This window comes from Thunnus maccoyii, chromosome 19 (genome assembly GCF_910596095.1).
Source record: "Thunnus maccoyii chromosome 19, fThuMac1.1, whole genome shotgun sequence".
Taxonomy (NCBI): domain Eukaryota; kingdom Metazoa; phylum Chordata; class Actinopteri; order Scombriformes; family Scombridae; genus Thunnus; species Thunnus maccoyii.
Window position 1 is genome coordinate 29,044,428 of NC_056551.1, and position 27,109 is coordinate 29,071,536.

The following is a 27,109-nucleotide window of genomic DNA, read 5'->3' on the forward strand; positions in this document are numbered from 1 at the left end:
GTTGTGTTTTCATACTGTGCCTCTGAGCAAGGCACTAGCAGCTCAGTGTAATACTGATAACAACAACCCTAACCCTAACCCTGATATTAAACCACACAGACTGGTATTTAACCAGTTTGACCACTAGAGGGCAGTGAACAACCAGGATTCTAAATATGACAACAACAAATACTACCAATAAAAATACAAATAAGTATACGAATTATTAATACAATATTATAATACACACATTTATATTAATTGGATTATTGCAACTGATTGTAATAATGAATGATAGATGTTTTATTTCCATTCCTTCTTTTTTTTTTTTTTTACTAAATATTGGATAATTGAATTTCTGGATTATATTTACAGCCTATTGTAAGATTATCATAATATTTTTAATTTTTAATTAAATCTTAATCTGAACATCAGTCTGAAATAAAACAAAATGAACATCTGATATTAAAATATTAAAATATATCTGAACTGGTTCAAATCAGTGAAAACGTTTGAAACTTTCTGTTATGCTGTTAGTTATCAGATATTGATTAGGTGACGTCAACTGAACAGCCAATCACAGGAGGGGACAGTAGATCTCCATAGCAACCGCGGATCGTTTGGGGAAGGGCAGCGTCGGTTTGTTGTTTCCAACCGGAGATAAAAACGTTTCAGCTGCTGTCGGTGAGTTTCTGCTGACTCATTCTTACACAACATATTTATTATTATTATTATTATTATTATGAGAAAGAAAAACTTTTATAATTCCGTTAATAGTTTTTCTTCCGCGTTACTCTTCAGCTCTTCCTGTTTTCTCCTTTCTTATAAACACTCAGACAGTTTCAACATTCATGGAAAAAGACTTTACCTGAAACAACTTGATCCCAGTCGTTAGTTAATGTCAGTTGATCATTAATCAGTATTTACCTTCAGAGAGGCGGACTCACCTGTAACCTGCTCAACCTGTAGAGTTTTACTGTGTTTGGTGTTTGGTAAAAAACAGTTCTTTTACTCAACTGTTTTACTTTAGTCCAGTTTCTACTTTACTCCACGTCGTTCCTTAAAACCGTTGAACGCACATATACTCTCTCTCTATATAAATATATACATTTATATATGTAGATAGATAGATGGATAGATATTGACGATGCACCTTTGAATGTATTGATGACGTCAGTGATGGCGGGGACGTCCAGACATGACAGAGAGATGTCGATGAACGCCAAGCGGCAGCTGAACCAGTGTTCAGACCCGGTGGAGAGACTCCGGCTGCAGTGTCTCGCCAGAGGATCGTCCGGGATCAAAGGTCTGGGCAGGTGAGCTGTTCACACACACGCGCACACACACACGCGCACGCACACGCACACACGCACACCTGTTGAGTCTGTGGAAGGTGGAGATTCAGAGACATGAACAGTCAAGTCTTTTATTTTTGTAGCTCAAAATCACAAATTAGCCTTAAGAGTTTTTTTATAATCTGTGCAGCAACACAACATCATCTGTCCTCAGACCCTCGACACTATATTTATATTCTGGGGCTCTACTGGAATAAAAACTCCTTATTGATCTTCTACTGGTCCTTTATGCAGCCCCTCAGTTCAGCCTCTGTCTGAAACAGGCCGTTTTAGCTCCTGTCTCTTTAAGCCCCGCCCTCCTGATGAGCCCGCTCTGTTCTGATTGGTCAGCTTCAGGAAGCTTCCTCCGGCTCCGGAGGCTACGTAAACAAACTATAGTAGCAGGATTTCACTTCTTTTTCTCCTTCTTTACTCCAAATGTCAACTTCTCAGATCCGTCCGTACATGTTCAAAGAACCAGATGTTTTCTAACATTCGTTTTGTTCTGATGATTCAAACCAGCAGAGTTTCACGTTGATCCAAACTGTAGAACTGAGAGTCACTAACAGTCTGTGAGAAACATTAAATTAATTTGACTTTTACTTCCAGAACCAACGGCGTCCTAAATATCTGCTTCCACTTCGCATCTCTATTAGAGTTTATTAGAGCTGCTGCACAAATCAGTGAAGCCATTCAAACCGTCACAGTAACATAAAATAATAATTTAACCTCAGATGTTATAAAATAATTTGCTCCTAAATAAACTTTGCGGATGCATTTATTCCTGTAGTAGTCTGTTCTTTAAACGTCTCTTTATTCCAGCGACTCTGCAGCAGGAATATTAGTCGACATTCAGCAAACATCGATGGCCGAAGCACAAAACACAATGTTCTGACTGGTAGATTTCACTCTGCATGATGAGAACAAGGAAGGCTGCTCATATTCAGTCTGTCTGCAGGATAATCAAGATAATCAAGATAATCAAGATAATGCCGCCCTTCGTTGTGACAGAAAGTAACACAACAACACAAAAACACGAGTGAGTTACACAATCACTGAATCATCTCCAGCAGACGAGGAAGCAAACACACTGAATTTAAGGAATTCTACAATGTAGTAGCTGTTACTTTCACTACATTTTTTTTTTACCTGAAAACAAATTATAATTTTATTTTAAATTTAATTGTAATTATTAACTTAATTCAGAGCATCGTTTTGTAGAACCTCTTCCAACTTGCACCAAGTGCAAAAGCTCCTCTCTGCACTTCACGATGCATTAATATCTATAACACATAATATAATAATATAGTCCAGAAACAGAAACAGTGTTTTATGTGTTGGTGTCTTTAACAAACAGCATTCTGCAAGAAAACAAGTTTTTTTAGTTTTCTCAAAAAAGTGCATTTTTCAGATCGCAGGTTTTCAGCCGTCGACTTGTTTTTCTTTAATAAAACAGACGTTACAGGCTGCTGAACTGTTTATTGACATGAAACTAAATGAGCAAATAACAACAGAAACAGTCGACAGGCTCTTACACATTTATTAGTCTTTGCACTGAAATATATGAAAATCCTAAAGTGCACATTTGTTGTGACAGTTTCTTGAATAAATAATACAATTAATTAATTAAATATAAACAATCGACCTACATTAAACATAAAACTGCGGCGGCGATCAGTTTGACTCTGCGGTGGGCCTGACGTCATCGCGTTACCACAGCGATGCAGTAACCATGGCGAACAGACAAATAGATAAATTCAGCGGTTAATCCATGTATGTCAAGCGCTGCCGTCATCACCGCGGCGCGCGAGCGGTAGCGAGAGCAGAGATGTTTGTGTGTCAATCACAGTCGACGTAGTTATTCAGTCTCTGAACACGAGTCTGAAACTGATTCTGACTGAAAAGAAGACGAACGTAGCTTCTGTCCGACCTCCACAGTCAAGATGTGACTCATTAAACCCCAGATTGACCTGATTTAAATCATCAGACTCCAACATATCTTACATTTTCAACCGGTTCAGAATTTAAGCTGCTAAAACAATCTGATACAGTAAAAGAGCAATTTCAGCTTGAATCAGCAGGTTAAAGGTTAAAAACATGCACGTTGCATATTTAAGTGTAAACTGCTGTTATTTATATGCCAGTAGTGAGACCTGGTTTCCTGCAGCTGTGCGTGTTTTTGTGGGGATTGATGTTATAAATCATCCAGGACGGAGAGGAAATAACAGGAAATTCTTTTTACAGCATAAAACATGAAAACAGAACAGAATAAAAACAAAACACGACACTGTTGTGGAAATTTTCTCTCGAGAAAGAAGAAGCACATGGAGACATAAAGAAAGCATTAAACATTGTTACTTGTTGAAGCAGTTGTAAACACTGTACAATCCATCACATCATCAGTAACAATTATACAAATGTCCAAACACAAACAAAAATACAATCATCTTGTATTTTTGGAGAGAAAGCATGTTGTTCAGCCGGTCCTTTCTCTAAAGATTGTGAACTCAAACTAGACAGCTTTATACCTCTCCAGAAGCAAAGCTAAAAACAGTCTGGTCCCTAAACGGACACTTCCACAAACTGTTACACCTTCTTACAAACAAGTATGGTCTCTAAAACAGCAGGCTTAAGACAAAGATATCTCTAGTTAACCCCAGAGGTCAGCAAGCAACCCTCAGATAGAAACAGGTTCAAGAGTTCAACTAGACTAGGAGCAGGATTTCTTCACCAACATGTGTCCCCAAAATGACAATGACATCACATTCAGTTGATAACAAACATTGACTCCTTAGTTTGAAAACATTTGTAACATATATACAAAAGATTTATAAAATGATAACCTACTATTCAATTTTCTTTCACGACACTAAAAGACATTAATGCTGCTACTGTTTTACACTGATGTGATATATCTGCTATAAAGTAATGTTACATTGTTTTATTTCCAACATGTTTTATTACTGCTGTTGTTTCATTGTTATTTTTATTGTTTAATCGTATACTCTGTGTATTTTATTACTTTTAACTTGTCTGATTTTACAGTTTTAACCATGTAAACACATGTAAAACACTATTATAATTATTATTCTACTAACAGCTGATACTGTCTGAGTGTTGATCCTTCCTGTTTGTCAGAACCTTCAAAATAATGGACGACGATAAGAACCGCTCGCTGGACCTGAAGGAGTTTCTGAAGGGTTTGAACGACTACGGGATCCTGATGGACAAACAGGAAGCCACGACTCTCTTTCAGCACTTCGACCGCGACGGCAGCGGATCCATCGACTTCGACGAGTTCCTCTTCACTCTCAGGGTGAATATAAACACTGCGACTGTTCGGCTCCGGATTATTTCAAGTGTCTTAACTCTCAACAATCTGTTAACTGCAGCCGGCCATGTCCAAGGCCAGGAGGGAGGTGGTCATGCAGGCGTTTCGGAAGCTGGATAAGACGGGCGACGGGGTGATCACCGTCGAAGACCTGCGGGGGGTTTATAACGCCAAGTACCACCCCAAGTATCAGAACGGGGAGTGGACCGAGGATCAGGTGTTCAGGACGTTCCTGGACAGCTTTGACTCTCCGTATGACAAAGACGGAAAGGTAATAAACACTCGAAGGCTTTTTGTTTTTAAAGTGTCTCCTCAGAGCTTTTTATGGTTGAAGTGAGAAGTTGTTAGTTTGCCACAAATCTGCAACACGTTCAGTCAGACATGTTCAATGTGAGAAGTCCTTTAAAGGTCAGTTCAGCTCCTCCAGTATGTGTTAAACCAGCAGTCAGGTGTCTGTAATCATTCCTCCTGTTCATACTGGATATTAAAAGATCCTTCAAATGTGCTTTCAATGGAAGTGATGGAGGATAAAATCCACAGTGTGTCCACACAGTCATTTAAAAGTCTGTGTGAAGCTTCTATTCAGTCATATCAAGTGGAGCTGCTCTCAGTAAGTCATAAGTGTGTAGGATTGACTGAACTGTGTTATTTAAGGGTTAAACGGTCCCTTAAACAAGCTGTACTAATGTACTGAATGAAGTGTGTGATGATGCTGGTGTTGCTCTCTGAAGGTGACCCAGGAGGAATTTATGAATTATTATGCTGGCGTGAGTGCGTCCATCGATACGGATGTCTACTTTATTGTGATGATGAGAAATGCCTGGAAACTCTGACTTCTGGTAAACAAACTCCCCGTGTGGGTGGCGGCAGAGTTTCACATTTCAAGGTGTTTTCTAATTTTAGAAAAGTTTGTGTTGTCATTTCCCCCTGAAAGTCGTCTCACTAATCAATCAGTCTGTTGTATGGTTTTTATGTTTTTAAATACAGCAAAAAAAGAGACATCAGAACCATACAAGACACAAACTTCTGTAGTGTTTCAACCTTCATGTTTCTGTCTTTTAATCAATCTTTATTCTCTATAGTTCAATAAAAACCCAAATCATCCTTTTCAGCTTCAGTTTCTGGGCTTCACTCGCTGTTTCCATCCAGATATGATGCTAATGTCAAAGTTTATTTCCTGTCTTAATAATTACCAGCTGCATCCCCACTAACTCTCTTTAGGAGGAGTTATACGGACGTTATTACACAGGACAGAAAACATTTATTGTCCAGGAAGTAAAATCAAACTCTGGACAAATACGACAGAATCAAGAAGAAAATGATAAATAAACAAATAAACGTATATGCAAATGAGCAAACAGGCACTTGGGTAAATGATGAGAGGCTGATGGGAATGTCAGTAATTTGCAGATATTTCAGAGTTGGACAAATAAAAGATTTTGACCAGATGGTGGCGCTAGATGAGAAGTCAGAGGATCAAAGTTATTACAGTTCATCCCGAGGGAAACATGAACACAGCAATGCATCCAATAGTTGTCTTCAATAAAGAACTAAAGAGTCAGAGGATCATCGGAGTCAGTAGAACACGAACACGGAGGCCGATCCGTCAACTAGCTGTTGAGATATTTAACAGCATAAAAAACTAGAGAACTTTGACCTCATAGAGGAAAAGTCAGAGGATCATCAAAGAGCATTAATGTCAGAACAACATTTCATATCAACTCATCAGATAGTTTTTCAGTCTGGATCAAAAAACTCACCTTTGGCTCATCTGGATGGAAACCAGCGGATCATCTGCATAGACGAATAACCGTCCAGCTGCTCTGACCTGCTTCTCTCTGCTGTTTCCCTTCATAGTAAAACTCTACAGACTGATTCTGACCGTCGTCATGCTGCCGTTAAACATTTCTAAAACATCTTTCTTCTGATCGACAGGTGACCAAAGAAGAGTTTGTCAACTATTACTGCGGCGTCAGCGCCTCCATTGACAGCGACGTCTACTTTATTCTTATGATGAGAAACGCCTGGAAGCTCTGAATCAGATCCAAAGACTTGATGAACTCAAAACTCTCATTAATCACATGATGCATTTTTAATTATTGGTGATTAGATCGAGCCCTTTGATAGCAGCTATAATTAATGTTGTGCTTTTGTAAGTTAGACAAATAATTTCTTTACTAATTAGTATAAGTTTGACTTTTTAAATAATCATTTTGCATATTCAGTCTGTTTTGGTAATATAATGTAGGTAAACACAAGACAGCAGTATGTTTCCATATCAGGTTTTATACTTTATTATACGTTGATATGCAACATCATCGCCTTTGTTTAAATAAGGAAAATGTTTATGTCATAACAGGTAAAAACAAACATCACCAGATAGTATGTACAGTATGTTTAGTACAAACATTACAATCAGGTTTCTGAGAAAACAAAGCGTACATTCGGTGTATGTATTGCTGTAAGGAAACATGAGGTGTAAGTTGTGTGAGATATTTAACAAGCAGCATTGTGTTCGGCGTCTCTGTGACTCGTATCTGACCTCAAACAGACACAGGTGAGTCCGGTTGCCGCGGCAACGCGTCCGCATCTCACCTGCAGACTGCTCAGAGTGATCATAATGACATTCACTGTAATTCACTGCTGAGTGATTGGTGATCATGAGGAGAGAATATGTTATTTCAGAATAACAGCAGCTTCTTTTTTTTTTTAAAAAAAGGACCTCACTGGTGTTTTTGTTTGTTTTAGCTCAAGAAAGAAAATATATGTGATTCCAGGCAGCCAACTGTATCTATTCATATCACTATGGTTTTATATTTGTTATGTTCATATTTCCACTGTGGTTGAGTTACAGTTTGCTGAACTGGTCAGCAGGTGTCCATGTTGCTTTATTGTTGTTAGAAGTTGAATCAGATGTATTCTGTTAACCAGCATGTCAACACATGAGCGGTACCATGCAAGAACTTTGATGTTAAAGGGTTAATTCGCCCAAATTAGAGAAGAAAAGGAGGCAGAAATCTCAAAACCTGCACAATAAAACCAAAAGTATCTGCATGGAGAGATGTTTTGTAATTTAGGTGATCGGTAGGCTGCCTGGAAGATGATTTGCTTTGGAAACAGTAGCAGGAATATAAAAAAGGGCTAAAACATGCAGAAACACTGGTTTGGTCTTCTGAGGTTCTCCATCAACCGACTCTGGGCGACAGATGACGAAGGTATGTCAGTATACAACATAAGAGACATCGGGATAAAGTCATATGACGTCAAAAGCTACATAATGAAAAGAGCTACATTTCAATAGTTCTGGCCTTGTATTTCTCAAACTGCTAAAAGTAACTTCAGAGAAAGATAAAAAAGCAAAAATCCTCTTTTACTCCCACTCACAAACTAAAGAATAAAAAGGCGTTTATCAAATTTTTTTTGACTTAAAAATACTAAAAATGTATAATAATAATAATAAGTTTGAAAGACGTGGTTGTTTACCTGCAGGGAGGCTCTGATGACAGACACTATCCAGTGGCATTATGGGAAATGTAGGATGCAGTGTTTTTGTAATAAAAGTCTGGATATCTCCACCTCTGCTGCACAGATCTGGATTATTTTGTTGCTAATCTGTAACTCACAAATCCAGCTTCTTAATGGAAGTGCAAAACTAAACTGCTGGAATGCCCCTTTAACTGCTACTGGAGATATTAAAGACTTCAAGCAAAACATATTAATGTAAAAAATAATAATAATAAAATCATATGCAGGATATTATGTCCCTGAGAAAATATGGATTTTTTTCAGATGTAGAGTAAATCCTTTGATGTTCCTGCTCTGAGCTAATACAGGATTAATCATGTGATCAAATGTTCCTCCAACACTTGTCGTCTCGTGATAATGTGTCTTATTATTCACTTTTAACTGTATAGTAACTCTTTATGTCAGTGGATCCCAGCTGTTGTTTGATTTTGTTGTGTTTGGCCGCTTGAGGAATCAATCTATCCACCCTCATCACAGCTCTCCGTCTTAGTGTGGACGTGAGCGGTGATGGATTTTGGTGAAAGTATGCAGTATTTCAACTGGATAAGACGGAGGGATTTTTCAAACCTCTAGTCAGTGGATCGGATTGGTCAACTCGGTAAGAAGGTCGTATCTGCCCAAATATCAAGAAGACTAACGTACGCTGTTTGTTATTCCAGCCATTTAGCTCAAACTCGCAGCCTTGTAGTTGGTCAGATGGAGAACTGAGACCACAACCAATCAAACCAAGGGGGGAAAACCAACGGGAGTCCTGTTCAACCAGACTGAACTACGCAGGGAGGGAAACATACTGAGAGTCTACAGTCATGCTAGCAGCTCTGTCAGGATGCACAAGGCTAAACACAAAGTACCCCTAACGATGACGGGAATGTCAGGACTTTTGAAGGTATTTGGTCATAAACAAAAGTTTTGGACAAATTAACAATTTGACCAGATGATAGTGCTAGATGAAAAGTCACCAAAGTTATTACAATTCATCCTGAGGAGAACATGAATATGAACCAAATCTCCAGACAATCCATCTAACAGTTGTTGAGATATTTTACTTAAATCCAACCTCAGGGTGGCACTAGAGTACAAATCAGTGGATCAAAGTCAGGAGGATTCATCGTCTGTATAACAAGAATCTGTACCACATTTCAGAGCAATCCATCTTGTATCTTGATGTTGAGACATTTCACTGGATAAGTGGATCAGGAACACAGGTCAGTCGGATTCATCCTCTGGGGAACATGAACGTCTACACAAAATTTCATCCAATGGTTGTAGAGATATTTCTGTGTGGACAGACATCGCCATCCAGGGAAGCATGCAGGCTAAAAAAGAGTTTTCTTTCTTTCTGTCATCCATTTAATCATTTTGTGACCCTTCAGATTTATCTACGGGCCTCATGGTGGGCCCCGACCCCCCCGGTTGGGAACCACTGTATGTTTAGAGATGTAATTCTCAGAAGTTTAATAAATATAGGTCCTGCTCTCTTCTCCTAACTGATAGAAGCTGGACATGGTGACGTAGGCCTCCTCCTGCTGGCTCACAGCAAACAACTCAGGCTCGTTCCGTCCAGCGCTGCGTTCAGGTGCAGGTGTGCGAGGTCGCTCTGCGAGCTGGGGGACGTCCACCGGGGACGGACCGGAGCTCTGGAGGCTGTCCTCTCCGTCGGAGGAGCTCCTACTCAGCAGCTCCGACTCCTCAGTGCTGACGCTGGCGTTGCTCCTGGAGCAGTCGGAGCTCTGGGTGGAGGAGGGAGCATTCGTACCGTCGGCAGCAGCAGCAGCAGCAATCGAGGGCTCTGTTTCCTCACACGTTGCTTTCTCCATCGGGGAAATTTTAAGGGCGCTGAACACCTCTGGTTTTAAGTTCAGCAGAAGGCCCTGCACAAACACAAACACATCATCACATTCAGTCATCAGACAATCAGAAACCTGCACAGCTGTGAAATGTGAGCAGCCGCTGGTTCAGGACGTGTTTTTCCTCATTTTGTATTCTTATTTCAAATATTTCTTTAATCGATCTCCTTGATGTGACTGAACATAGAAACTCAGGACTCTCCTGGATAATGTGACGATGCTACAGGTTTATATTCTGACCACCAGTTTACATTATTTACACTTTCTGATAATGGAGTCTGTGGTATCCTACAGTATCTATGAGCCGTTGCTATGGAGAAGAGGCTGGTTATAGATGTGAATCACAGTATAATGAATTCAAAACACGTGACCAAATTTTAAGCTCCGCGACTGGCTGTTTCTTACCAAAATGCACACTGGGAGTCGTAGTTAACTCCTACCCCGACATTCTGTACCTTATCATGAAGCTTCAACTCTTTACCAAAGAACCAGATATTTTCTAACACAGTTGTTCATCTTTTGTTCTTATGGTTCTACCAGGATAATGTCATGTTGATCCAAACTGTCTTTTCAAAACGTGAGCTGGATTTTTACTTCCCACCTCGTAACTCTATTGTGTTATTACAGTTGGATGTGAAGTTTTAACGACATCACTCGCCACTGACTTCCAAAACAAAAACTAAAAGCGTTTTCTGATGTGACGACGCCGTGGTGTCTGCTGAGGTTTGGTTGGTTTAATATCTTTGTTTGGGTTAGGTCTGCATTGTCATGCTTAAATTATTAATTATTTGTTTAAGACGCGGTCGGTTGCAGCACAGTTTTGTGGTGAAATAAATTAGTACTGATGGAACCGCAGAGATCAGCGGATTCACTCACGTGGGCAAAGCAGATGCACGCAAATCTTTAATGTTGACTTTAACTTTGGTCAAATTAGCTTTGGTCAAACTCAGCCTCCTGACAGAGCTGACCTTTGAGGGGCATGAGGAGTCTAAAATGAAGCTGTTCATTAAAACTCCTCTGTCGGACTAAACACTGTCCCACAACAGAGACATGGTTTGTACACAGTTAGCAGACAGGACGACATGATGCTAATACAGCTTCTGTTAATTTAGCAATCAAGCGAACTAGCTAGATAACTGTCAGAAAGCAAGTTTTTTAGTCTTTATTCTCCTCTTCTATGACTCTTTATCAAATGAAATAATGAACATTAAGAATGGTGAAACAGAGGTATTGTGGCTGACTAGTGTTAGCATGTTTCAGGCTTGCTAGCATGTTAGTAGTTAGCTCACCACCTACAGCAGTTTACCAAGTAGCCGTGTGTTCCTACGTCACTGAGCCTCCAGAAACAAATACCTCACAAAGACACAGATGAATTTCACTGGTGGTTACAGATACTCAGGTACTGTAATTAAGTACAATTTGTGTTAATTTGTACTTTTCACTGAACTACATTTATTTCACAGCTTTAGTAACTAGCAACTTAAGCTAGCTACTAAAATATTGACTGTTAGAGATTAAACTAGCCAACAGGATAAGTAGTTAAACATTATTTGCTGTTGACACTGTTGTCAATGATCCAATATTCCTTCAGAATGCAGGACTTTTACTTATGATTGATCATTGTGGTATCACCACTTTTACTTAAGAAGAAGATCTTCTTCCACCGCTGAACGTCACAGTAGTTCCTCTTAAGTTCCTGACAGAGTTATAATTCCTAACTTACTAGAAGTCACTTGAAAGTAAACATATGTTGTTATTGAGCATTTTAAATAAGAAGAGAACGGTCTCAAAGTAAAACAACTCACTTTATTTGAATTGCAGATCTGCACCAGTGTGTGTTTGGGATGCGGGATGCTCGGCCACATGTAAGTGAATATTCTGTGAGGGGAAAAAGAAAAGACATATTAACATATGAAACATGTAATTTAATTGATTGTCTGACAGAAAAGCAGGGACGGCATACTTGTTTTTCCAGAAGTAAACAACGCTAAAAGTCAGCACCACCAGCGGGACGAGATATATGAGCGGTCTGTAGGTCGTCTCCCATTGGACGCCCTTCTCCGGTTCTTTAAGACGGGAGAGAGGTCAGAGAAAAGGTCGTTACTCTCTTCTGTCATGTAGAAAAGCAAAATGTGTTCAAGCTGACTTGTTCTTACAAGCAGCGTCAGAGAGTAACTAAATACATTTACTCAAGTACTGTACTTTTATTACAGTTTTTATAGCACAGTTATTAAATATTAAACCAGTGGTTCCAGTTGTTGGTGGTTCTCTTACTAAACGTCAGTGTGTATCTGTGTCTCTTTGTCATGTTTCAGATGTCTCTTGAGTTGTTTGCAGCTCTAAAGAGACATTTCCCCTCATATGGTTTCAAATAACTGTTTGAGGCCCAAAGAGGTAAAAAAACTCTCCAATATTTCACAAAAATGCAAAGATTAAAGAAAAGTTCTGAAAATGAAACCACATTTTTTTTATAGCAAAACTTTTTTTTCTTCTTCTTCTTTCCTCCCTAATCTATCATCTCAAGAGCTCTCAGATTTATCTCGTGACCTTCACAAGAAAGTTCAAACTGGCTCCACCCGCAGCAGCTACAACAGTAACATGCTGCTCTGACACTGACTCATCAATATCAATAATGTACTTTATGTTAATGTATTTAATAAATCACTCACAGCCTGATTTTCTATAAAATGAGTAATTTTATTTTAGCACTTTCAGCTGGTAAAACTTTTGTACTTTTACCAGTAAGAATTTGAATGCAGGACTTTTACTTGTAATTAAGTATTTTTGCTGCTTTTACTTCAGTAAAGGATGTGAGAACTTCTTCCACCTCTGCTTACCAGCAGGAGTAGAGAAGCTGAAAGTTTCACTCCACTCGCTCCAGCTGCCCTGCAGATTTGTGTCCGGCTTCGCTCGCACTCTGACGTGATACTCTTGGTCCTTCTGAAGATGCTCCATGCTGATTTCCAAAGTGTCTTTTTGGGAGACTTCTTGAGTCTGTGGTGAAAAAAACGTGGATTAATCCCAACGTTGCTGAACATTTTCAAAGATAATAATAATGATAACAGAATTCAAATGATGTTACTGTTTCACTGCCGGCGGTCCAGATGTACAGCTGGAACAGCAGATTGTCTGTTCTTATATAATCATTGTTATATGGAATCTGAATATGAAACACGGCCTGGTTGGTCTCCTGGTTGAACGTCACGTTCCACACACGAGGACTTCTGGGTTTCACTGCAGGGAAACAAAAAGAACCAAAAGACAGTAAACAGCTGTTGCACGGACACTTTCACACCTGAAGTTTGGTTCATTTGAAGAATTAATGGCCACCTCCAGACCTGATCGGCCATTGGTCAAGTTCATCAACACAATAAGGTGAGATAAACGCTGGTCAATCAATGGTGACAGCCGATCAGCTGATATAGGGCCAGGGCTGTGTGACTGAGGCTGTGAGAGCTGATCTTTGTTCAGAGCACTTTTCATCATGAGTCAGAAGAAAGGCAGGTTTCTAAACCGAATACGTGCTGGCTGTCAGGTCACAGCGACCACAAACACTAGCATGCAGCCACTGCTCTATTCAGGTTTCTCTTGCATGTCATGTTTTCCATTTGCAGCTATCACAGTCTCTGGGAAGCAGCGGTTATTTCAATCAGTAATTACTGTATGTACTCTTGTATGTATTTCCTCAGGTTCAACGTGAACACAGGAAGCATTTACCTATTTTCTTCAGGTCGACTTTGTCTGTGAATGTCTTTCCGCTCTTCAGGTAGACGGTCCGGTTGAAAGGTCTCAGAGAATGCAGCTCTGAGGAGTTCATCGTGTTCCCGAACGCCTCCAGACACTTGATCTTGTTTGATGTTAAGTCGTAGTAACTGTGAACAGAACAACTCTCCGTCAGTGTCTGAGTCACCTCTGAAACTGTGTAGGAACCTCTTCAAACATCTAAAACATTTTTACCACATAGTGATCCTCTCGATGCTGTCGCCCTCCTCCTCCTCGTCCTCATCATCCCTGTTCAGCTCGCAGGTCAGACTGCATCCTTTTGTCGAGATGTGAGAGGTGCAGCTGATTTCCGGCTCTGAGAGGAAACAGGAACTTTTATTAAAGAGACACTCGACCATTCAACACAGTCCTATCAGTGATATCAGTATTAGTAGCAGTACAGGGTCAGCAGATACAGCTGAGGGGTCGTGAGATGATTGATGGGCGTCAAAGTTTTCACTTGTGCTGTGAAATATCTCTATATCTCAAATATCTACTTAATGGATCAGCACAAAATTTAGTTCAGACATTCATGTTTCCCAGAGGATGAATCCTCATAACTTTGACGATCCTCTGGCTTTCCCTCTAGCGCCACCGTCAGCTTAAAGTTTCATGTCTACTGTGAAATATCGGCACAAATTTTGGTTCAGACATTCATGTTCTCCAGAGGATGAATCCTACTGATATGGTGACGCTGACTTTTCCTCCTGAAACGTCTCGACTAGAGCTGCAAATAACAGTTTGTTGAGTACTTTTATTAATCCTTTCGTCTATGAAATGGCAGGAAAATAGTGAAAATACAGACAAACGACCAAAAGCCCAAAACCAAAATATTTATATTAAATATTAAAACGTTATGAAACTGAGAGAAGAAGAAAATTGGAGAAGGATGAAACACTTTTGACATTTTTCCTCCATAAGCAACTTATGATTTATTTCCCGTTGATCAACTAATCAATTATTTGACGAATGGTTTCCACACTAGTCACATTATGTGCAGTTTATTCATGTTCCCCAGAGGATGTATTCTAATGACGATGGTGAAGTCGACCTTTTAGTATCTCAACAGCTATTGGATGAATCGCTGTGACATTTAGTTCAGACGTTCATGTTCCCCAGAGGATTATATCTACCCGCTAAGATGCTCCTCTGACTTTCCCTCTAGCGCCGCCATGAGGTCAAAGTTTTAACGTTTACTTAATGGATCGGCACAGATTTAGTTTGACACATTCATGTTCCCCAGAGGATGAACTGTAATAACTTTGTTCCTCTGACTTGACTAGAGCTGCAACTGACAATTATTTTTAATATCAATTAATCTGTCTATTGTTTTTATGATTGATTAATCCTTTCATCTATAAAATCTTACCTATAAAAACTTAATTGTAGATGATTTATCTTCTATCAATCGGCTAATTGACTGTTGACGAATGGCGTCAACACGAGTCACGACAGCAGTTTGGTTGATACATTGATGGTCTTTGTGAACTTTGCTGATCTCTGACCTTTCATCAAGCAACATTTTCATATGTTAAATTGGTTTATGAGCTGCGAGACTGATGAGATTCAGCCTCAGCTGTACTTCATGTTAATCAGCTAATCAGTGAATGTATGTAAATGAGGAGCAGAACCACACAGATAATAAACCTACATGTTCAGGACATCTCTCAGCTCTCATTCTCACATGTTTTCTCACTCATCACATCCCAGCAGTGACTACATACGTTGACCTTTCTGCGTCCACCGTCCTCACACGGATCAACTGTCACACTCCTCTCTGAACACCCACAACATGAAAGAGCTTCATTTCACATCTTCCTCTGCACAGTCAATATGGAAAATAACAGCAAAATTCCTCATGATAAAATATTTGTCCCACTGATGAAAGCTGAAGTTTTAACTTTCATAGTTTATGGCATTAAAGCTCAGTCAGCTGTTTGAACTGTGATGCTGCTGACATTCAGTCTAATAAACATAAACATAAATAAATTAATTCCAAACTTCAGCCTATTGGACCAGAACACATTAGTTCTTCATTAAGTTCTCTTTCTATCAACTATAAATGAAGCTGTGTGATAATCAGTAAAGTGCATCTATAGTCTCATAGTGCAACACAGAACATATATTAATGAATGACTCATTTTAGACTAAAATAAGTTGTGAGCTGTCACTTACTGACACGAAACATGAGATCTGATACAATCCTAAACACTGTTATAAATCCAACTTATGATTCAAGTAAAAGAAATAAACTAAATGTAAAGGTTTGTGTTTCCACTGCGCTGGTTAACAGCAGTGGAAGAAGTACTCAGATACTTTACTACTTCAGTAAAAGTACCAATACTGCAGTGTACAAATACTCCAATACAAGTAAAAGTCCTGCATGAAAAATCTTACTGCAGTAAAAGTACATAAGTATTATGAGCTTGATGTAGTTAAAGTATTGCAGTAAAAGTACATAAGTATTATGAGCTTGATGTAGTTAAAGTATTGCAGTAAAAGTACATAAGTATTATGAGCTTGATGTAGTTAAAGTATTGCAGTAAAAGTACATAAGTATTATGAGCTTGATGTAGTTAAAGTATTGCAGTAAAAGTACATAAGTATTATGAGCTTGATGTAGTTAAAGTATTGCAGTAAAAGTACATAAGTATTATGAGCTTGATGTAGTTAAAGTATTGCAGTAAAAGTAGTGGTTTGGTCCCTCTGACTGATATATTATTATATATGACATCATTAGATTATTAATAGTGAAGCATCAGTGTTAGAGCAGCATGTTACTGTTGTAGCTGCTGGAGGTGGAGCTAGTTTACACTACTTTATATACAGTTAGCTAGTTTAGTCCAGTGGTTCCCAACCTAGGGGTCGGGCCCCTCCAAAGGGTCAGCAGATAAATCTGAGGGGTGGTGAGATGATTAATGGGAGAGGAAAGAAGAAAAAACAAAGTTCTGATACACAAATCTGTTTTCAGTTTTTGGACTTTTTCTCTAATCTTTGATTTTTGCTGAAATATTGGATCATTTGAACATTTATGGTTTCATCTTTAACAATGTGTTGTATTTTAAAAGCTTGTTATATTATCCATTGTGTCAAATCTTCATCTGAAAAGTAACTAAAGCTGTCAAATAAATGTAGTGGAGTAGAAAGTACAATATTTCCTACAATATTATATGCTGATAGTGTTATAAAGAAATGTTCTTGAGTAAATGTACTCAGTTACTTTCCAACACTTAGGTCATATATAACAGTACCAGTCAAATGTTTGGACACAATTTCACATTCATGTGAATATACATATATATAAATGTATATACATGACTTTTGGACCCCACTGTATATAAATACATACACACCTGCACACATTCAAAAATACCACAGTTGAAAACATCACAACAACAGAAATGTTCCTGCAGGCTGAAGCTGATTGTGCCGACGCCTTGTTCAACACGTCCTCTTTGACCTCAGAAGTTCACATCAAACAACAACAGAAGAACTGAACTGTTGACCCAAAACTGCTGAAGATTAAACACTTCGTTTTGGATCCCAGCTCCGTTCTGTCTGGTTCTGTTTCCTGTTTGGTCTGCTGACACTGATGAGTTTTAATGACAAGGTCAAATAATAACTGATAGAAATATAATATTAGTAATACAGCTTTAAAACTGAAGATTTGTTCTTTTAAACTATTTTTAAATAAAAGTTTGTCTGTTTTGTCCTGATATGATTCTAGTACAATCTTAAAACAGGTTGTGATCAGTTACAAGCCCACATATGCAATAATTCATCTTAAATATATTATAATAACACTGATTCTACAATCCTGAGCATCCACATGACATTCACTGATGTTTTTGTATTTTTGCGGCTCCATGTGTCTCATTAGGAGCCATAAATGTGACTGAGAAGATGTTGTTTAGTTGTAATTTGGATCAAATGTGAATCACATGTTGTCATAAACAGGACTGACCTGTGTCTCCATCTCCACTCTGAGCCAGAGTCACAGCCGGCAGCAGCAGCAGCACAGCGGTCCACCAGCCAAACGGCATCTCCTCGCCCAGTCTTCTTCTTCTTCTTCTTCTTCTCTACAGCTGCAGAGGCAGAGATGAGCTCACCTGTTCCCCCGACAGCAACATAACCCTGCAGTCGCACCAGCTGAGAGCTTTTTCTCGTCAGCGCGCAGGGAGAGGAAGAAGGAGTGTCGAGCGGTGCAGAGGAAGGAGGGAGGGCGTCGGGTTCGCTGAGCTCTTTGCTCACAGGATGTTCTGTAAATCACAAAACATCTTTGTTCAGCAGACTGAAGACTGAAGGACAACATGCTTCACTGTCCTTTATTGCACAAACTTCAAGTACAAACCTTTCAATCATATTTCAATGAAACATTTTAAGCTTTAATGTTGAGACAAAAAAAAAAAAAAGTCCCAAATGTGAAAGTTGAGTCAGAGTGATTCATCCTGTTCAAGCAGCAGAAACAGTCAAGAAAGAAAGTAGATTGAGTTCATTCTTCCATCTGTTCATAACCTTCAAATATTTATTTAATATATAAAATGTTTAACCAAAACAAATTATTTACCCAAAAATCCCAGTTTTGCTCCTTCATAAAGGCTCCACTGAGAGGCTGTAAATGATTTGTGTTTGTATCTGGTTTTATTGACAGATTATTGTTTTGGAGGTTGAACTTTAATCAGACTCTCTGGAAGTCAAGACTGAAGTCTGAAGGCTTTGTGTTGATTATTTGGTTGCAGCATTATTTCAGTATATTATTTTAAACTTATCTGGTGTTCATAAAGAGTTGTTTGCCTAATAATGACCTAAACAATTAACTGATTGTCACAATAGTTGCCAGTTAATTGATCTTGATTAATTGACTAATTGTTGGATCTCCACATCAGTTTCTCTAAAAGTTCATTAACCCGCCATGTTTGAAAAGTCCAGAAGTTCGTTTAAAACACTTCCTGCTGTTCTGAAGTTATTTCCTGAATCCTCAAAGACTCTTCTAACCATCTAAAAAAAAAATCCATCTGTTGCACGATTAAAAAAAAGATTTTTAACCAGTTTCACAAGTAGCACTTCTGTTTCTGAATGAAAACAAAGATGGCCGCCCGCTGGCTGTCCGGACAGGAAACAGAGTCACAACTCTGAGTGAAGCAGAACAAACAAACACTGAGCTGAAACTCGCTGTAAAGCTGCAGAGTCGACCAACACACTGACAGTTTATTTCAGTTATTCACATGAAAAATGACAAAAAGAAAGAAAACCTGAGAGAGAAGCCCCGCCCACTCTCACAGGCCTCCAATCACAACGCAGACGTCTGAGCGGTGAGGAGGAGGAGGTTCCAGACGCTGGTCGACCGTCCAACCAGCACGTCTGTCTGCAGACTGCCGCCTTCATCGGTCTAACGTTAGCTAACATTAGCTAACGTTAGCTAACGTTAGCTGCAGAGTGACACCTCACACATCATACATGTCATTTGATCCGCTGTTAATATAAAAATATTGATTGACAGTATGTCATGTTATATGAAATTGAACTGCTGGAACTACTTTCTTCTTCTAACGTTAGCTAACGTTAGCTAACGTCAGCAGCCTTTACATGCTGTATAACAGACATCAGTGAGTCGGTTTGCAGACTGTTACTGTCACGTATGTCCACATGGCTGCTGTTCAACAGTGAACCAGAAATCTTTAGCTGTACATATTTATCTTTAAACCTGCATTCATTGCAGTATGAATGTAGAATCTGTGGCCGACACGTTAGCAAACAGTAGCGCAGAGACTGACTGTGAGGCCGTTCACACTTTAAATGACCAAGCCTTTAAAACCGAGCTGCTGTTTGCTGACAGAATACAGCGAGTTACTCAGAAAACTGCGGAGACTGAACCCAAGTAGCAGCTAAAAGAGGCAGAAAAGCTCCGTAAAGATGCAGAGTGACACCTCACACATCATACATGTCATTTGATCCGCTCTTAATATAAAAATATTGATTGCTGCAGCTTTAAATGACAACAGTATGTCATGTTATATGAAATTGAACTGCTGGAACTACTTTCTTCTTCTAACATATGACTAGTCATTAGTACACATTTCTTTCTTTTTTTTAACATTTTATCTTTTACAACCATCTTTGTTCAAAAACCGACTTCTTCCACGTTAATGAGAAACAGACAGAAATCTGAAAATGATCTCATTCGATGCAGCGGCTGTCAAACCTGCAGCTCTGCTAACAGAACACGAGTCTTCCTCTCAAACGGCAACCATGAAGCACAGAATCTAACCAGCAACCTACAAACCACTTCCTGTCTGCTCAAGTGATCTGGTTTGTTTTCAAATGAGGCCAGCATGTACACATCAGTTTTAGTTTACTACAAGCCCCCCAAGTGACTGTCAGGGCAGCAGGACCCGTCTGTCACCTCAACATGACCAGAACAACGTTAATGTCGTCAGCTGTTACATCATATTTAGGTTCAAGTTTCTTTCTTTTTGCTCCTGATCAATAAAGTCTGACTGGTTTCTGCAGAGCGGCTGTTCCTGTGAAGTTGTGGGGAAGCACCAGCGTCTCTCTCCTCATGAACATTTTATTTCTCTTCCTCTTTTACTGGATCAGCTGCTTTACGTGTACTTACTTTCTGAGGCACTGTGAACCCAGCAGGCCTCTGCATGGTTAGCACTGTTTCCTGCAGTCAGGCGACAGGAGTACTCTTTATGTTTTATGTCATGAAGCAGGGCATGCTGGGAAACGGTGGTGCAATACCTGCAGGTTTGACCTGAGCTGATGCTTCAGTGCAACAGATATGTGAGTTATAAGATACTCAGATACTTTAAAACTGCAGTAAAAATACCAACACAGCAATGTAAAAGTACTCCGTTATAAGTCCTGCATGAAAAATACTACTACAGTAAAAGTACATAAGTATTATGAGCTTGATGTAGTTAAAGTATTGCAGTAAAAGTACATAGTCCAGTGGTTTCCAACCTAGGGGTTGGGCCCCTCCAAAGGGTCAGCAGATAAATCTGTTTTCAGTTTTTTTTGAGTGGAGTTGAAGTATAAAGTACATTTAAATGGAAATATTTAGGTAAAGTACAAGTTCCTCAAAATTGTACTGAAGTACAGTACCTTTCAGTCGGTGTTCATGGTCATCTCAGGGAGAACAGAGTCTCTGTCAGTTTTTAACAGAAAATCCAATAAATTAAACAATAAACAATATTTACAGATTCAGAGATTCTGGATTTAAATGAGGAAGACGAAGGATTTTAATAAAACCATATCAGACACAACTTATTATTCAAGAGTATTTTTATACATCTTAAAACATATCTGCAGTGGATCTTAAAGTACTTTTACCTAAAGATCCTCCAGACATCTATTCAAACACGTATAAATCATTTGCTTGGATGTGTGTCAGTGTTGGTTCTTCACAAAAACTTTAAAATCTTTAAAATGTTTTTTATTCCTCCCTCATTAAAAATGCAGAATCTGTGAATCTGTAAATGTTATCGGTCTCTAGAGTTTTTTCCAGACGTTTCCTCCGTCACCGTAAAGCTTCAGTGTTTTGTTTCCAGTCGGCCTGAAACTCTGCACGAACGACATTCTGCACAGAGAAGAAGAACGAACCTGCAGCTGAAGGAAGAAGAAGAAAAACACATATTTTTGAGTTGAGGGACTTTAATCAGCTCTAGCATGTCGACTATATGGCAGGAATACTACAGTTTACATTATATATCTAACACTGTAAATGAGGCCAGTTTACATGAGCAGTCATTTTGCTTTTGATACTTTTTTCTTTTTTACAACACAAATAAAAACAACAAAAGCAGAAAACAAAGTTCACACAACTTGTTCTACTTGAAGTACATTTCCCCGCCAGTACCACCAGTAAGATCTTCCTCCACCAGTGGAGCTCAGACTGGTTGAGAGCTGGTCTCGTGTCCTGCTCTGACTGTGTGTGTTCTGTGTGCTTGATGCTGCTCAGACGGTGTATCTGAGGCAGTCGTGGGTGGAGATGAGGCCCGGTGGGAACGAGGGCTGGCGGGGGCCTCATGTATCTCCAGTGTGTGTCTGTGGGCGGTCGCTGTGGTTACCAGCCTGTGTTTTCAGCTTTTATATAGGAGACGACGGGGAGAAAATCATGGAAGGATGTTTTGTTTCTGTTGAAACCATAGAAGAAGAAGCCGTCGGTCCTGGTTTGTGTGTGTGTGTGTGTGTGTGTGTGTGTGTGTGAGGGATGATGGGAAGAGTTAAAGCTCCTGCTGCACTGACATGAAGAACCTCTTCAGTGTTTCTCTGCAGCTTATCTGGGAGGAGAAATACACCCCCGCCCCCGCCAAAACCACACGCCTGAGGTTCCTCTCTCTCTCTCTCTCTCTCTCTCTCTCTCTCCGCTCAGCATCGCAAAACATCTTCAGCTGTGGTTTCATGTGTTTGGTCGCCTCTCTCTCTCTCTCTCTCTCTCTCTCTCTCTCTCTCTCTCTCTCTCTCTCTCTCTCTCTCTCTCTCTCTCTCTCCGCGGCGGTGATGGGAATCTGATGAGCCACCTGTTTACACTCCGCTGTGGTTCTGGATCCTGGTGGCTTCAACATGGCGGAGAGGAGCGGGAAAGAAACTGTTCGTCACCGCCGTCACCTGCATGTCACCATTATTATTATTATAATAAACCACCGTCAGCCTGTCTGAGCTCTGGTTTGGTCAACTGGTTGTTGGCGGTGATGGAAGAAGTACTCGGATACTTTATTGAAGTAAAAGTAGTGAAATAAAACTGTAAAACTACTACAACTGAGTAAAAGTATCAAAAGTATCCAAAAGGATCATTTCAGAGGAATAAATTATGGAGCAACTGAAGCTAAAAGTTTATATATTTTTAGATATTTTGCACCAAAGATAAAAAAAAAATCATAAATATGTGACATTAGCAGTAGTGGTTGATGTCCTGTACTTAAGTAAAAGTATCAGTACTGCAGTGCATCAGCAGTACTTCCACTATCAAATTAAATAAATAAAATAAAATAAATAAAAATTAAATGATGTTAAATGATCTCGTGTGCACATTGTTTTAGTTTTTTTTTATTAAATATATGAATCATCTTCATGTTTCTTATTAGTTTTTATCAGGTTTGTAAAAATGAAACATCAGAAAACTATAAAGAGTCCAGAAGGTCTTTACTGAGTGTTCAGATATTAAAGAAGTTGATCACATGAAGGAAGATCAATCAGAGATATGGATTGATCTGAAAAAAAAAAATCAATCATTAAATCAATGCAGATTTATTCTGATTGTTTGTTTTATAAATAGAAATAAAAAAGGAAAAAGTGATGCAACAAATCCAGATAAGACAGAAGATGACAGTGAGTGTTGTTGTTGCTGATGTTATTGATCCTGATCGATGATCAGACTGGACCATGTGACTCACTTCTTCTCTCACGACCGTTCGATCGACACGTTTTTATTGCAGTTCGTGTCCGACGTTTGACTTTCATCAGTTTGTCTGTGTGGGAGGAACAAACTTTATGATTTCATATCAGTTTGTTGATCAGCTGCAGACACCTGTGTGGGTGTGCACGGCCTTTAAATGATAGTAGTGCATCATGTTTTATTAGTGAACAGATCAGATAAGTGTTGCAGATTAGAGATGACTTGTGAACACGATGGAGAACTTGAGGTCGTTGTGTTTCCATGTCGAGCTGCTCCTTGTTCAGGACGTCCTTCCCATACATACATTCTCACATATATATATATATACGTGCAGAGTCGGTACATCTATTTATGTCACCCATCTTTACACCTACACCCATACATGTAACCACAGTGCAAAATCTCATGGTGATGTATTTCAGTGAAGCCACACCAAAATGAGCAGGTCTTTGAAGCCGGAGCTTCAACAGCCACATGAATGTCTCCTCTGTACACCCTCTCTAAAAACTCAGCTTCCTGCTTCTCCTCAGTTGTTGTTTTTGCTTTCTTTCTTTTTTTTTTTTTTTATAAGCCCAACACCGTGCTCACCAATCATCACATAACACAGACGAGTCAGCCAGAGTGTCTGACAACAGTTTGTACCAGCGAGGTGTGAGTGAATTTCTGTAGAAAGGTGTTGCAAGTTGTGCAAACAGAGGTTAGGCTTCAGCAATTACTCCTCACCACATCCTCTTCCTTGACTCATAATTTTTGTCTTCATCCTTTAAAAAACACAACACGCTGAGCTGAAACATGAATTCACCACCTCAGCTAACTTAAACACACAGTAAGTGTCAGTCAGAGGGGTTTTTTTGGGGGGGAGAGAGAGAGAGAGAGAGAGGCCAGAGACCAGATGTTCTCATGAAACGCTGCAGGTTTCATTTCAGCTTTAGGGGAACGAACCTCCGTAAGTCTGTAAGTGACTCTGACGCACTGCAGGTTTGTGGCGGCCACATGAAACTTTCAGTCTGTGCACCAGAAACACGGAAATAAATTATATTTAAATGTTATCAGAGAGAGGAAACACACTGCTGACACATTTTTAAACTGAATGTGAAGGAGAAACATCCAAACATGGCCGTCTGACAGAGATGGAGGAACACTCAGTCAGTCAGTATTTACATCCTGCTTTACCTTTATCAATATTTATTTATTGACTTTTGGCAGCAGGGCGTCCACATGTGGATAACAGGTGACTGAAACACCACATGAGCATGTTTAAGGACTGTCACATCACACTGTAACCACAAACACTCACACCCACCTCACCATCCAAACACACATGTATCTCAGCTGTACTGTATTTATATATATAGACGGTACATCTATATAAAGGGGCTGAATATTTGTAAATATATTGTATGTGTGCAGCATGGAGGGAGCCACAACTGTATCATACATCCTGTTTGTATAATGACATGAGAGCACAGCAGAGCCGCTATATTAAACACATGTATACGATGCTAAACATGGCTAACACAGCTAGCGCGGTCGCTAACAGGACAATAAGTTCAGTTTATTGAAGCTGTGTTAACATCTTGTCCTCCGGGCCTCCTGACTGTTGTTTAACAGCTTTTACTCCGACAGATGAGCTTCAATAAAACCAGATGTTAGCAACACAGCTAATAAGCTACGTGGAGCTAGCGTCTCCATGCTAGCTCTGTGGAGACGGTTTCCTGTTGCAGTTCATATTCACAGGTCAAAGTTCAGGTTGAGCTGCTCGCTGTAGTTTTTATCAAACAAACAGGAGGAGATAAAGCATTTATCGGGGACTATTTTCAGCGGCGGATGAATCCACATTTGGTGCTTTTGTGAGTATTTGTGGCAGCAGGACGGTGATGAAGGAACATGTGACCCAGACAGCGGTGTGACTCACTGACTCGTGTTTTTAGTTGTTTTTGGACAACGGAGGTCTTTCTATCTATCTATCTATCTATCTATCTATCTATCATCTATCTATCATCTATAATCTATCTATCTATAATCTATCTATAATCTATCAGGCTGTGGACACACACACACTCCACCGTCTCTGAGTGTTTCTACAGGCACTCAGACTGCTCACAGACGTGTCGGGCGTCCTGTGAGGCCGTCTGGCACCTGAGCGGCAGGTAAACCACGGACGGCCTCAGAAACAGCTGCTCTGCTCACTGACAGCTGGCACAACTGACACACGAGGAGCTGCTGCTGTGGGAAACGTCTCAGCGACACGTTCACAAGTGTCTCAACCCAGAACTGCTCCAACACGACAGACAGACAGACAGACAGACAGACAGACAGACAGACAGACAGACAGACAGACAGGCAGACAGACAGACAGGCAGACAGACAGACAGACAGACAGACAGACAGACAGACAGACAGGCAGACAGACAGACAGGCAGACAGACAGACAGACAGACAGAGAGACAGACAGACAGGCAGACAGACAGACAGAGAGACAGACAGGCAGAGAGACAGAGAGACAGACAGACAGACAGACAGACAGACAGACAGACAGGCAGACAGACAGACAGACAGACAGACAGACAGACAGACAGGCAGACAGACAGACAGACAGACAGAGAGACAGGCAGACAGACAGACAGAGAGACAGGCAGACAGACAGACAGACAGACAGACAGACAGACAGACAGACAGAGAGACAGACAGAGAGACAGACAGGCAGAGAGACAGACAGACAGACAGATGCAGTTTGCTTTTCAGCACAGAAGGATCTTCACACAGACCAGAGACGTGTTGATCAACGTGTCACGTCGTCGTCTAACACTGTGGTTCACACTGAAATATTATATAACTGTTGAATTATCTTCACACATTCACCTTTGATCTGTGAAACAGCTTCAGTGATACTTTAAGCTGCACAGATCAATCGATCGGTCCATTAACAGAGAACTAATCGATCCATCGTTTGTAAAAATGACAAATATGAATCATGTTGTTGTTTCTAATCACATTAAACTGGATATTTTTGGGTTTTGGATGATAATAAAAGACATCTGATGGAATTAAAGCTGCAACAATTAGCTGATTAATCAATTAGCTGCCAACTCTTCAATCAATCAACTATTTTAATAATCAATGAATCATTTTTTTTAAAGAGGAAAAAGTCTAAATTCTCTGATTTCAGCTTGTTAAATGTGAATATTTTCAGGTTTTAGTTTCTCTGACAGTAAACTGAAGATCTGACGACTTATTGATTAATTAAAACATCAATAATGAGAATAAGAGTCAGCTGAACGTCAGCATGTTGCTAACGAGTCTCATTAGTTTCATTTTGAATGTCTAGAGACGTTACCGTCGTCCTCGTTTAACAGAATAAACAACAAACTGTGTAAATAACAACGATGAACTCATCAAACCACAAATCAGCAAATGAAACGTTTGTATTTGACTCAGAGTTACTTCATTTCCAAAATATATATATGTGACATACAGGAAGTGACTTCGTACTTCATAAAGAGCAAAAACATTTACATCAATGTTCCCAAAACCAACATGGACCCGAAGAAACTCCAGTATGAAACATTAACATGTTAATAAACATCAGATTTAATCATTTGTATCATGAACGTAGTTGTTTACATAATCAAACTTCATCTAACGACAGTTTGTTAATTATCTGTTGAAGTGCAAACGATTCTCAAGACGTCAGACAGGAAGTGACGACGTGATGATTCAAACATGTTTTTAGTGATTCATTAACAGAAAATTATACAAATCACACAAGAAAAAAAAAGAGGAATAAAAAACATCACAGTGAAGAAATATTAAAAAAAAAAAAAAAGATTAGAGTCTTCAAACACGATGAAAACAGGAAGTCATAAATATATTTATTATTACAAACTGATTGGCTGAGAGTGACGATGATGTCATCGCCTCTCCGACCTGA

At 39.5% G+C, this 27,109-nt stretch overlaps 3 protein-coding genes and 1 long non-coding RNA gene across 12 annotated transcripts in view; 2 read left to right on the forward strand and 2 right to left on the reverse strand.

The window, feature by feature from the left end:
* The first annotated feature begins 577 nt into the window (after positions 1 to 577).
* Positions 578 to 17,756, forward strand: capslb (calcyphosine-like b). Of its 3 annotated transcripts, none has more exons than XM_042394948.1 (5): positions 578 to 663; positions 1,157 to 1,295; positions 4,452 to 4,629; positions 4,706 to 4,915; positions 17,736 to 17,756. In XM_042394948.1, the coding sequence occupies exons 2-5, from the start codon at positions 1,159 to 1,161 to the stop codon at positions 17,739 to 17,741; spliced, it is 531 nt and encodes a 176-aa protein (XP_042250882.1). In that variant the 5' UTR covers positions 578 to 663; positions 1,157 to 1,158; the 3' UTR covers positions 17,742 to 17,756. The 3 variants fall into 3 exon arrangements, with proteins under 3 accessions (XP_042250882.1, XP_042250880.1, XP_042250881.1); XM_042394946.1 differs by lacking the exon at positions 17,736 to 17,756 and adding an exon at positions 6,580 to 8,219; XM_042394947.1 differs by lacking the exon at positions 17,736 to 17,756 and adding an exon at positions 5,376 to 5,767.
* il7r (interleukin 7 receptor) lies at positions 6,911 to 20,370 on the reverse strand. 4 transcript variants are annotated; one of them, XM_042394931.1, is made up of 9 exons: positions 19,981 to 20,370; positions 17,743 to 18,037; positions 13,974 to 14,094; positions 13,734 to 13,888; positions 13,099 to 13,250; positions 12,854 to 13,010; positions 11,980 to 12,082; positions 11,822 to 11,894; positions 6,911 to 10,040 (listed from the first exon to the last, which is right to left on the reverse strand). In XM_042394931.1, the coding sequence occupies exons 2-9, from the start codon at positions 17,819 to 17,821 to the stop codon at positions 9,624 to 9,626; spliced, it is 1,257 nt and encodes a 418-aa protein (XP_042250865.1). In that variant the 5' UTR covers positions 17,822 to 18,037; positions 19,981 to 20,370; the 3' UTR covers positions 6,911 to 9,623. The 4 variants fall into 4 exon arrangements, with proteins under 4 accessions (XP_042250865.1, XP_042250864.1, XP_042250862.1 ...); XM_042394930.1 differs by having other exon boundaries at positions 19,031 to 20,370; XM_042394928.1 differs by lacking the exon at positions 19,981 to 20,370 and adding an exon at positions 18,346 to 18,910 and having other exon boundaries at positions 17,743 to 18,226.
* Positions 11,331 to 12,036, forward strand: LOC121885469. Its single transcript, XR_006092558.1, has 3 exons — positions 11,331 to 11,415; positions 11,838 to 11,881; positions 11,992 to 12,036. It is a non-coding gene; the product is annotated as an uncharacterized LOC121885469 (long non-coding RNA).
* Positions 20,371 to 27,025: 6,655 nt separating the features above from the next.
* myo5b (myosin VB) overlaps positions 27,026 to 27,109 on the reverse strand; it is a 52,848-nt gene continuing 52,764 nt past the window's right edge. For all 4 annotated transcript variants that reach the window (XM_042394895.1, XM_042394893.1, XM_042394896.1 and 1 more), the window contains exon 39: positions 27,026 to 27,109. This exon is cut by the window's right edge and continues 882 nt beyond it. The gene's annotated coding sequence lies outside the window, so the exon portion shown is untranslated.

Bases quoted from the DNA above. Each gene is read 5' to 3' on its own strand.
- capslb (XM_042394946.1), top strand. From the start codon at position 1,159: ATGGCGGGGACGTCCAGACATGACAGAGAGATGTCGATGAACGCCAAG. The intron at 4,630-4,705 runs GTGAATATAAAC...TGTTAACTGCAG, and splicing joins AGTTCCTCTTCACTCTCAGG to CCGGCCATGTCCAAGGCCAG. The intron at 4,916-6,579 runs GTAATAAACACT...TCTGATCGACAG, and splicing joins CGTATGACAAAGACGGAAAG to GTGACCAAAGAAGAGTTTGT.
- il7r (XM_042394931.1), bottom strand. From the start codon at position 17,821: ATGCCGTTTGGCTGGTGGACCGCTGTGCTGCTGCTGCTGCCGGCTGTG. The intron at 14,095-17,742 runs GTCAGTCCTGTT...GTTTCCTCTCAG, and splicing joins GAGTGGAGATGGAGACACAG to AGCCGGAAATCAGCTGCACC. The intron at 13,011-13,098 runs GTAACATCATTT...TTTTCACCACAG, and splicing joins GGACCGCCGGCAGTGAAACA to ACTCAAGAAGTCTCCCAAAA.